The sequence below is a fragment of the Petaurus breviceps genome, unplaced genomic scaffold (genome assembly GCF_028583685.1).
Source record: "Petaurus breviceps papuanus isolate PSGF00001 unplaced genomic scaffold, PetGlider_PUasm1.0 190, whole genome shotgun sequence".
NCBI lineage: Eukaryota > Metazoa > Chordata > Mammalia > Diprotodontia > Petauridae > Petaurus > Petaurus breviceps.
This window is the reverse complement of record NW_027185810.1, coordinates 6,220,613-6,232,718: the sequence shown is the minus strand read 5'-3', so window position 1 is coordinate 6,232,718 and position 12,106 is coordinate 6,220,613. Positions and strand designations below refer to the sequence as shown.

Sequence of the window (12,106 nt, the reverse complement as noted above, 5' to 3'; positions counted from 1 at the left end):
TTGAGAAAAGGGAATGGTTTCATTAGAATATTAAGTCTGTCAAAAAACAGTATGCCCTATCTGTGTCTCTATATAGTAACAGCTTTTGGTTATTGTAACATTGACTCATTCCTTGAATTATGTCTACATATTCAGTTTTGAGTTTTTTTCAGGTGTTATATTTTGTGGGAAATAAATTTTCTCTTCCTTCTGAGTTTGATACAAGAGTATTGCAAGTTAAAATGTGAGATTTAGAGATGAGAAAAGTGAAGTTCAGGGGTGGAGCCAAGATGGCAGAGAAGAAACAGGACTTCCCCACAGCTCTGGCTTCCACCTCCTCCAACACATGTAAAAAATGACTCTAAACAAATTTTGGAGCTACAGAACCCACAAAGTGACAGAGAGAAACAAATCTGCTGAAGGCAGCCTGGCAGGCCCACAGGAAGGGTCTATCATACCAAGCTGGTAGCCAAGCCCAGCCCCACATGAGCTGTTTTGGCCCCAGGGCAGCCCCAACCAACAACGGCCAGAACAGATTTCAGGAGAGTGAAGTACCAGCAGCTGTGGTGGTTTCTAGACTCTCAGCCCATAAACTTCAAAGAAAAAGTAAAAGGTCAGTGTGGAACTCTGGTGGAACAGGGGTAGACAGAAGAGCTTGGTCCAGCCTCTGCTCGCAGGCTGAGAAGCATGTGCTGCATGGCTGTCCCAGGAGCTCCTGGCCTGCAGATCGTAGAGGGACCAAGCTCTCACTTTGACCTGCTTGGATATGGATCAAGTCTTGGGTGGAGGTCCTACGATGTGTGGCCAGGTACCAGAGCCTGTGGGGCTGCACAGAGGGCACCCTCCTAATTGCTCCAGCAGCTGTGAAAACCCCAGTGATTTGCGACAAAACTCTCTCCATTTTGAAAACAGAGCTCTACCGTGGCAAAAAGTTCAAAAGTCAAGTAATTGGCAACATGAGCAAGCAGAGTAAATGCATTTCTATCATAAATCCCTTTTTCAGGGACAAAAGGTATCAAAGCATGGAACAGGAGGAAGACAACAAAGTCAGAACTCCTGCATCAAAAGCTCCCAAGAAAAATATGAGTTGGTTACAGGCATGGAGGAGCTCAGGAAGGATTTTGAAAATCGAGTAAGAGAAGTGGAGGAAAAATTGGGAAGAGAAATGAGAATGATGCAAGAAAGTCAAGAAAAGCAAGTCAACAGCCTGACTGAAGAAAATAACACCTTAAAAAATAGACTAACTCAAATAGCAAAAGAAGCCCAAAAAGCCAATGGGGAGAAGAATGCCTTAAAAAGCTGAATTTGCCAGATGGAAAAAAGAATTTCAAAAACTCACTGAAGAGAATAATTCCTGCAAAATTATGGAAAATGGAAGCTAATGACTTTATGAGAAATCAAGATGCTATAAAATAGATCTAAACAAATGAAAAAATAAAAGACAATGTGAAATATCTCATGGAAAAATCACTGACCTGGAAAATAGATCCAGGAGAGATAACTTTAAAATTATTGGACTACCTGAAAGTCACAATAAAAAAAAAAGAGCCTAGATAACATCTTTCAATAAATTATCAAGGAAAATTGCCCCGATGTTCTAGAACTGGAGGGCAAAATAGAAATTGAAAGAATTAATTAATTACCTCTTGAAAAAGATCCCAAAAAGAAAACTCCTAGGAGTATTATAGCCAAATTCCAGAGTTCCCAGGTCAGGGAGAAAATACTGCAAGCAGTCAAGAAAAACAGTTTGAGTATTGTGGAAACACAATCAGGGTAACACAAGACCTAGCAGCTTCTACCTTAAAGGATTGAAGGGCTTGGAATATGATATTCTGGAGATCAAAGGAACTAGGATTAAAACCAAGAGTCACCTACCCAGCAAAACTGAGTGTAATGCTTCAGGGAAAAATATAGTCATTCAGTGAAATAGAGGATTTTCAAGCATTCTTGATGAAAAAACCAGAGCTGAACAGAAAATTTGACTTTCAAATATAAGAAGCAAGAGAAGCATGAGAAGGTAAACAGGGAAAAGAAATCATAGGGAACTTATTAAAGTTGAACTATTTACATTCCTACATGGAAAAACAATAATTGTAATTCATAAGACTTTTCTCAGTATGAGGACAGTTGAAGGGAATATATATGTATGCATACATATATGTATGTATGTATAGGAGGGTATAGGTGTGTATAAATCTATATGTAGTGTGTATATATGTATGTACATGTATACATAGACAGGGACACAGGGTGAGTTGAATATGAAGGGATGATATATAAAAAATAAAATTAAGAGGTGAGAGAAGAATATACTGGGAGAAGGAGAAAGGGAGAGACAGATTATCTCATATAAAAGAGGCAAGAGAAAACTGTTACAATGGAGGGGAAGAGCAGGAAGGTAAAAGGGAATGGGACAACCTTACTTGAATTTAGCTTAAGGAGGTAATAACATATACACTCAATTGGGTATCTTACCCTACAGGAAAATAGGGGGAAAGGGGATAAGGGGGGGGGGATGATAGAAGAGAGGTAGATTGGGGGAGAGGGTACTTAGAAGCAAACACTTTTGAAAAGGGATAGGGTCAAAGAAGAAAATAGAATAAATGAGGGGTGGGATGGGATGGAAGGAAATATAGTTAGTCTTTTACAATATACCTACTATGGAAATGTTTTGCGTAACTGCACATGTACAACCTGTATTGAATTGCTTATCTTCCTAGTGGAGCTGGGTGAGGAGGGAAAAAGGGAAAAAATCTGGAATTCAAAGTTTTAAAAATAAATGTGTATTTTAAAAAATTGGGTTTTTTTACATACAACTGAGAAATAAGATATACAGGCACCGGGGTATAGAAATTCATCTTGCCTTACTATAAAGTTTGGGGAGGATGGGAGAGGGTATAAGAACAGATTGCGGAAAGGGGTATTCAGTAGGCTGGCTATTTTGGGTTGGGGTAGGGAAAAGATGGAGAGAAAAATTTGTAATTCAAAATCATGTGGAAATGAATGTTGAAAACGAAAAATAAATAAATTGAAAATTTTAACAAATAAAATGAGATTTAGAAAAAAATTATCCCTAAGGGCCCTTCTAGCTCTGAAGTTTTAGTTCTCTAGATCAAGATTGGTTCTCAAAGAATTATCTTGGATCCCAGCTTAGCCCTGGTTTTACTGGCTTTAGTGATTATCTTCTGGGCACAGACTCTCTCTTGTCATCTTCCTAAATTTTTTATTAATTTTTTATCTTTATTTTTTCTTAATATTCCCTGTTAAAGATGTTATTTGTACGTAGCTAATAAATTTGGTGTTGGATTTATTAACCTAGAAAATGCAAGTGACAATCACATATGACACAAGTAGTTATCTTTTTCTTTCCCCTCACTACTTTGTGGCCCAAACTGTTATTCCTGGCAGCATTCTTGTCCACAGGGTCTTAAGAGAATGAATTTTCCCCAAAAGGCACTTAGCGCTTTCTCTTTGACACAGAAATTTGTAGTTATTATTTTCCCTGGGTCACTATCTCCACAGGGGCTCTTATATACTACATGAAGCACAGATAGTCCCTACCTATGTGGTTTGGTAAGTTTGTACAACTTTGTTAATTCTTCATTGAAAGCAATTGTCAACACATCAGAAGTTCTCTGCCCAGCCATGGGAAATGTGACTGAAGAACTCTTTGCAAGTTATCCTGTTGTGTTAGAGGTAGAAGGTCACAGATCAAAAGTATTTAGCTTCAATGTAAGCGGCTTATGTTAAAAGCCATTAACCAAGAGCTGCAGAACATTCCATTGTGTGACTTGTGCTATAGTTTTCTGTTTTCTAAAACCCCTGGTATAGTCTTTTTGGTACAGTATGACCTTCTATGAAGGTCATTAATCCAGTATGTAAATTGATTACTTTGTTCATTTTCACTATTTCTTAACAAGCTATTACTGAATTGATAGGAAATCAATTAAGTATTTTTGTTCTTTTATATATTTTTTCTTTTTTTTTTGCTATTATCACATTTACCTAGAAGGGTTAATTTTATTTTATTTGTGCTCCCTCTAGGTCACTCACAACCCTGGGACTGGTTATATCATCCCTGGCTGATCAAGCAGCTGGAAAGGGTAAAAACAAATTTGTGCCTTACCGGGACTCAGTCCTCACTTGGCTTCTCAAGGTAATGTTTGATTGTACATGTGCTTCCATTTCACATGTGCTAAGGAGATAGTATGGCATAATATCCAGGAATACCTGGGTTCAAGTGTTGTCTCTGACACACTCTGATTCATGTGACCCAGTATAAGTCACTTACCCTGTCATTCATTGTCCCATGTAACTCTCTTAAGATTATAATTGGAAGAACAGTTATCAGTTTTCAGTAATCAATGAAATTTCCTCCTAGAAGTTGTTTCTACCAATGAAATCCTGGATCTGGTGAAAAAAAAAAGAGGACATTTCTCAAGTGTTTTGGAAAGGACCCTGTAAAAGAGGCATACTTTCTGTTCCTATTTTGTCATTAAATTGCTAGGTGATCTTACAAAATGACTTATTGGACCTCAGCTTAATCATTTGTAATTTGTATTACAATGAATAAACTCTTAAGGTCCTTCCATGCCAGATTATCTTTAATTTTGTCAGTGCTGGTACTCCCTCCAGTAATTGAGACTGTAACGTTGTCTTAAAGAGTTGCTGTGGCACAGAAACTTATGATCTTGCAACCAAACTATTGCTGAATATCTCCAGATCCAAGTAGGCTGGTCCTCAGCTGATAAACATTCAGTCAGTTCCTGGGCCTTCTTTCCAGATTGGCAGGATCTACAATTAGGCCACACAGTGGATAAAACACTAGGCTTGAAATCAGGAAGTCCATCTTTCTGAGGTCAAATCTGGCCTCAGACACTTACTAGCTGTGTGACTCTGGGCAAGTCACTTAACCCTTTTGCCTCAGTTTCCTCATCTCTAAAATGAGCTGGAGAAGGAAATGGCAAACCACTCCAATATCTTTGCCATGAAAACTCCAAATAGGGTCACCAAGAGTTGGAAACAAATGAATAGCAGGAGCACAGCTTATGCTTTGTTAGCCTAACCTTAGAGAGTCCAGGGTCACTTCCAGACCACAATGAAAAATTGGAGTAACACTTTAATGAAGGTCTTCTCAGGTACTGAGCTCTGAAAAAAGTATGCATGTCAGTTACAGACAACAACCACAATGTACATTTTGTTGATTCCTGGCCATTTAAAAAGACATACCTTTTATGACATTTTCCCCATTTTGCTTTTTTCTTTCCTTTGATTGGCATGATTCATTTTAGGCAAGCATAATTTAATAGATGGGCATCATTCCTTCAGAGACCTTGTGGCATAGTGAAGAGAGTAGTCTGAAGACCTGGGTACATTTTAACTTCTGACTCTCAGTTTCCTCATCTATAAAATAGAGATAATTCTTTCATTACTTCATAGAGTTGGTGTGAGAAAAGTGCTTTGTAACTGTAAAACACTATATAAATGTGAATATTTATTATTATACACAAGAGAGCAGATTATATCATGTTTATAGAAATCATTTGTGACCTATACAGAGAAATCATAGCATTTTTTCTTGTCACCTTCATGTAGAATGAAATCATATTTCTATTTAAAATAAGTTTTAATGTTCTACTCTGCAGCAGTTTCCTAGTATAGTTATATTGGTGACCATTTGCCCAAGGAGAATTTTTTTCTTCAGTCTCCTATAGGTTACTTATTTCTCCATCCTCTATTATGACATCTGTGAGCACAATAACTGATAGGCTGGTTATAGACAAGCCTAATTTTTTTAACTTTTATTAAACTTTTACTCTTCTTAGGTTATCCTGAGTTTAAGGGCTCTTCACACTTAGGAGCAGAGTTTGCACTAATTCTTTTTTTTTTAATAAATTTACTGATTACATATTATACAAAAAGATATTAATTTGTTCTTGTTATATTCCTGAAACTCTGTGTGATATTTTTTGTAGGACAACTTGGGAGGCAATAGTCAAACCTCCATGATAGCCACCATTAGCCCGGCAGCAGACAATTATGAAGAGACACTCTCTACATTAAGATACGCAGACAGAGCCAAAAGAATAGTCAATCATGCTGTGGTAAATGAAGACCCTAATGCAAGAGTCATCAGAGAACTACGTGAAGAAGTGGAGAAATTGAAAGAGCAGCTGTCACAGGCTGAGGTAGAAAAAACTATCCCAATGCATATGTTCTTGTCTAAATTATATGTTACTTTGCTCTTTTCAAAGCACTTACACTTTCTCATTATATATAATCAAAAAGCCTAGATTCAATGGCAAGCCATGGCTTGCCATTAACTAACTGGGTGATCTTGAGTAAGTCATTTAACCTCTGAGAGCCTCAATTTCCTTATTTGTAGAATGAGAATAACAGTATCTCTTCTGTTTACCTATTAAGAGTGTTGTCAGGTTCAAATGAAAATTTTGTTCAACAAGCATTTATCAAGTACAAGTCATTTTGCTAGGCAATGGATATTTTCACCATTCCCATAACTAATTGTTGACAGAGAACAAAACTGACTGTTTTACATTTAATCATTTCTGCCTGATCCTGCCCATCCTTTAGTGAGGACTATGTTAAGCAATGAAGCAGTCCAAAAGGAGACAAAAGGAGGTGGGGGAAAATGCAAGATGGAAAAGAAAGTGGCCTTTATATGCTACTGGTTGAGGGAATAAGTTCCAGAATCATCAGGAACTGGTTGTAATGGATACCGCTATGAAGTGATGAGACTAACTCTCCAAGCCATTTATGTATATTTGTGAACATACCTTGAGCACTCTAGGAGAAAGAAGCTATTAAAATGCAAGATGTTACTAATAATGCCTTTAATGTCATGGTAAGAAGTCATTCTTTGTGCTAGACAAGCACATTTTGCTAGGTTGAAAAAATGTCCAAGGAGATCTTTGATTTTATGATTTGTTCCATTTACTTTGTGTTTATCTTTGGAGCATGTAAGTATGGGTTTGCTGATTAGAAGCATGTATAGCTGGATGCTATTGAGTGATGAGAGAATAGCAATAAAAGTTCCTTGGATCCTGCTTTCTTGAATATTTGTAGCACAGTAGTCTTCCCAGTGGAGTTCAATGAAGGGCTCTTTTGTTTCTGTTAAACAAGTAAATTATAGAAAAGTGCTTTTGGTTTTCTGTCCTTGCAAATGCTTTTAATGTAAAATCATCCATTTGGAAAGCAATTAAACAGTCCCCTTCTGTGTGTTTGGGATTTATTTACTTTTTTAAATGCATTAAACATAATTTTATTATTGCAGTTAGCAAGAGTGGAAAATGTGTCAGGAAAATCAAAGTCCTGCACAGACTTTGTAGATCTTCCCAGCTGTAGGAAAAATAGTGAAATTATTCTGGAATTTGTTTGAGGATAAAATTTCTAGTTTTCTCCTTTTCTTTGAATCTGTGCTATGGTCAGACAAAGTCTCAGCTGAAAAAGCCTAACTTGCTTTGCCAGAGTTAGCAGACCTGCCAGATTCCTGGAGTAAAATTTGAGGGTAGAAAATGGAAGAGATGCTATTGTTAGCCCACTTAAAATGTGCTTGTTTTTCTGTGTCCAATATTGGATATCCCAAGTGTGTTCCTAGTGCCATTGATGTTACCGGTATCTCTGAAGGAATTTACCCATCTTTATTAAGTGACTGGAACTGAGGTACTCTTGGATTAGCCTCTAAATCTGAGACACTCCATTAAGTTGTTTTTCTTCCTAGCCCTGTGGTCTTTGCTCTTGGCTGCACTTTTTGCTCTGTAGAGTCATGTTACTGTAGGGTGTCAGAAAGCATATTGCTGTCAAATGAAATGAAACATTTTAAAAAGAAAAACCTGCATCTGTCTAGCTCCAGTCCCCCTGGGTATTCTCCTTGAACAAATTCAGAGGCAAATTACTGCTGTTTTCACCAGATGTCCTGCTTCCAAGTGAGTAATAAATTGCCTAAATTGATTGCCAGCAGTAAAGAAAAGTAATAATAAAGGGCCCAGATTGTATTCTGCAAATAAATTAGGAGAAATTTCATCATTCCTAGTAGGTTAATTTAATTAAAATGCCTTCATTGGTGACATATGGTGATGTCTGTCATCAGTGGAAAAAAGTAACATTAAGTGACCTTTTTTGCTACTGGTTTCTTTGTTATTTGTAGAGAAGAGTTTTAAAAATAGTTTTTCCTGATATTAAAAATAAGCACAAGAATAAGTATAGCATTTAAATTAAACTCATTACTGTTCCTGAGGCTTCCCCCCTAAAAGAATCAGGAAAATATTGATTATACCATCCATGTTTTCTTATATCTCATGTGGTTAAATTACTACCCACATACTTTTGTTAATAACCCTGAAAAGGACTGTCTTTTTTATTTAATACAAAATGATGGGAAGATGATTTAGCAAATAAAATGTTGGGATGTTTTGTTTTTTACTTCTTAAGGCTATGAAGGCTCCAGAACTGAAGGAAAAATTAGAAGAATCTGAAAAGCTAATTAAAGAACTAACTGTAACCTGGGAGGAGAAACTAAGAAAAACTGAAGAAATTGCCCAGGTAGCTTGACATGGAATATTGTGATTCTTATGTCTTTACTGCTTGGAATGTGTTATCACTAAAAAGTATTAAAAGGCACATTTCTATGTAAGACTCAGCTGAATGTATAAAAAGTAGTTTAGATACTGATTTCTTATGCCTGATATTTCGTTTTTTCATTATTTATTTGAACTCTATGCTTATGTTTCTATTTATTAGTGTGGTTAGGAACCAGCAAAAGGTGTATGAACATATTTAAAACTATCTGAAATGCCAGTATATTTAAACAAAGGTCTACTCTGTAGCTTGAGAAAATATAGCAAAATGCAAGACTGGGTAGTTTAAATTCGAATTATGCTATTAGCAGGATAATCCCAACATATAGCATTAAAATAGTTTTCACTGCTTCAAGTGATGAAACAATAATATATGCAAAGTGCTTTGGAAATTTTAAAGCGCTATTATAAATTTAGAAGCTGCTATTATGATTCTGATTTTGTGAGCTTAGGAAGAAATGGAATTTGACAAGTTTCCCTTGAAGAATTCAAGAAAGATAGATATCCCCAAGGGCTAAGTTTCCGTTTTATCTGTAGAAAGGCACTTAAAGATGTACACTTTCACATACATTTTTCAATCACATTGATGCTTAAGCATCTGACCACACCAATCAATTAGAGTCTAAAGGAGTATCTGGGATCCAGTCCAATCTTTAGCTTCTTATGTTTCTAATAGATGTGTCTATGTGATGGCTTTGTACTCAGCAAGAATGACTTAAACTTTTCATTTGTACATCTTGTTACTAAGGCAGCAAACTGGATGAGTTACTCACTTTTTTCTGGTTTTGTCCACAGGAGAGGCAAAGGCAGCTTGAAAGTATGGGAATTTCCCTTGAGACTTCTGGCATCAAGGTGGGGGATGACAAATGCTATTTAGTGAACCTGAATGCTGACCCTGCTCTCAATGAACTTCTTGTCTATTATTTAAAGGTAAGAGGACACAAATAAATCTAAACTCCTGACTTATTTATGTGGAAGGCCTTGTTCTCTCTGCATCTCTTGCCCTAATTTGGCATTAGTTTAGCCTTCATTTAATTAAAAGAATAATGCAATGAATTCTAAAGTTATTCCTTCTATAGATGATCATTATTGTATTGTCACAAGCCTTCATACATTAATTTATTCTTCAAGGGTTTACTTATTAAGTGGTCAAGACACAGTACTACACAACATATCTTTGAGACAATTATTTCCTGACTATACTTTATTGAATTAACTTAATAAGAAAAAGATAATGATTTTTATGTCATTTCCATTTTGATGAAATACCTTAGAATCCCTGTGGGCTGTGGCTTAAAATAATGAAATTTTAAGCTATAAATGCTCCATAAGCAAAGCAAAAAGCCTAGAATCTTACAGTTTTTTGCTTCCTTTCTGGCAATCTTAACATAAAATCAGAAACACTAATTTTTCTTCTTCTAGACATGACCTTCAGGCTCATGGCCTCATGAGCTCATGATTGAAATTACAAATTGCATCCAGTCACTACACTTGTCACAGGGGCTAATGAGTAAGCCAATGAATGTTTCAGTGTAAGAGGAACCCCTTCCTGTTTATTGGACTGCTCTAGGGCCTGCTATGAAATGAAACCATTGGGATATCTCCCCCATGCCAAGAACCCTCTCCTTTCTCATCACCATCTCCTGGTTTTCCTAGCTTCCTTCAAGTCTCAGCTAAAGTTCCACATTCTACAGTCTTTCCCTATTCTCCTTAGTCTTAGTACCTTCATTCTTGAGATCACGCCTGCATTATCTTGTTTGTACATAACTCTGTGTGTGTGTGTGTGTGTGTGTGTGTGTGTGTGTGTATTACATAGTTGTCTTGCCCATTGGACTGTGAGAAGTTCTTGAGAAAAGGTACTATTCACTTATCATTATGCTGGCACATGGTAATTATTATGATAAATGAGATGATACTTGTAAAGTGCCTGTCACATAGTAGGTGCCATATAAATGATTATTCCCTTTTCCTCCCTTAATAAATATATGTTGCCTTGACTGGTTTCAAAGGTAGAATGGCAGAGTGGCTCTTCCTTCTACCCCTCCTTATTTGAGAGGTTAGACAACCTGTGTGTCAATGATACAAATGTCTCTCAAATGTATGAGAAAAGTTTAGAAACTACAACAGTAATGGAGAGAATGATAGATGCAAATCAAAGAGATAACCTCTGCTGTTCAATCATTTTCATGACTACGTCTGACTCTTTATGAGTCTATTTGGAGTTTTCTTGGCAGGCAAACTAGAGTAGTCTGCTATTTCCTTCTCTGGCTCAGTTTACAGATGAGGAAACTGAGGCAAACAGGGTTAAGTGACTTTCCCAGGGTCACACAGCTAGTAAGTATCTGAGGCCATATTTGAACTCAGGAAGACTAGTCTTCTGACTTACAGGTCCAGTACTCTATCCACTATGTCACCTAACTTCCTATGATAGTCTCTATAGCTTGTTCCTTTTTTTCTCTCATGTTAGGCATAGATATTGTCTGAATTATTCTGGTGTTACACAGAGATCTATGAAAGAAAAGTGAGCCCTTTCTGAAAATTTTGTTTGCTGAGACCAAAAATTAAACTTAACGAGGGCTTATTATTACAACTCTAAATCAGTAGTACTTATTTGTAGCATTATAAAAAGGCAAGGGTATAGTTTTTGTTCTCACCTTGAAGGAAGGAAGGACACACACATTTATTGAGTGCCTACTATGTGCCAGACACTGGACTAAGCACTTTATAAATATCTCATTTGATTCTTATGACATCCTTGATATCTCCATTTTGCAATTGAGGAAACTGTTTCTAACAGAGATTAAGTGACTTGCTGAGGGTCACACAGCTAATAAGTGTCCAAGATTGGATTTGAACACAGGTTTCTGAGTCAAGACACAGTGCTTCATCCATTGTAGCATCTAGCTTGAGAAATAAATGAGATGGAACAGTGATGGTCTCTGAAGATTAGCCCTCTCTGAGTTGAAAGTCATAACCATCACCTCCTCCTGCCTCCCAATTAACCTGCCTCCAAAATCCTTTCCTTTCAACTCTTTTTCTAATAGTTACCAAATTAATTTCCCTAAAATACCATGGCCATGTCACTCTATTCAAAAATTTCAGTTGGATAAAATATAAACTTCTCAGCTTGACACTGAAAATTCTTTGTAATATGGTTCCCATATGCCTTTCCAATCTTATTTCCTGTTACCCTCCTTCATGCCCCAATTCTCTGCCCCAATAAATATAGCCCTATTTGCTGTTTTCCAAATAAAACTATCCTTCTCCTATTTCCCTGACTTTACATAAGTGGTTTCTCCTCACTGCCTCATTCCAGGCTGGAATGTACTCCTGTCTTACCTCTGCCTCTTGGAATCCTTAACCTACTTCAAATCACAGTTCATGTGCCACCTTCTACATGAAACCTTTCCCAGTCCCTCTAGTTATTATCTCTCCATCTTGAAATTATTTCGTATCATTGTAATTACTTTTCTTGTAGAAATGTTGTATTTAGGGGGGCTAGATGGCATAGTGAATAGAGCATTGACCCTGGA

At 36.8% G+C, this 12,106-nt stretch overlaps 1 protein-coding gene and 1 long non-coding RNA gene across 8 annotated transcripts in view; one reads left to right on the top strand and one right to left on the bottom strand.

Annotated features, from left to right (window-relative positions):
* The window catches only part of KIF13A (kinesin family member 13A), a 253,150-nt gene that overhangs the window by 158,751 nt on the left and 82,293 nt on the right, over positions 1 to 12,106 (top strand). For all 6 annotated transcript variants that reach the window (XM_069092472.1, XM_069092474.1, XM_069092473.1 and 3 more), the window contains exons 10-13: positions 4,024 to 4,135; positions 5,955 to 6,167; positions 8,428 to 8,538; positions 9,369 to 9,503. In XM_069092472.1, coding sequence (XP_068948573.1) covers positions 4,024 to 4,135; positions 5,955 to 6,167; positions 8,428 to 8,538; positions 9,369 to 9,503 — 571 coding nt within the window. The remainder of the gene's footprint in view (positions 1 to 4,023; positions 4,136 to 5,954; positions 6,168 to 8,427; positions 8,539 to 9,368; positions 9,504 to 12,106) is intronic.
* The window catches only part of LOC138164571 (uncharacterized), a 29,691-nt gene that overhangs the window by 6,254 nt on the left and 11,331 nt on the right, over positions 1 to 12,106 (bottom strand). The window contains exons 2-3 of one of the 2 annotated variants that reach the window (XR_011169129.1): positions 5,209 to 5,382; positions 4,271 to 4,389 (exon numbers count right to left, since the gene is read on the bottom strand). This is a non-coding gene — a long non-coding RNA (uncharacterized lncRNA). Of the gene's footprint in view, positions 1 to 4,143; positions 4,390 to 5,208; positions 5,383 to 12,106 lie in introns of those variants that run through there. The other variant, XR_011169128.1, reaches the window with a different exon arrangement.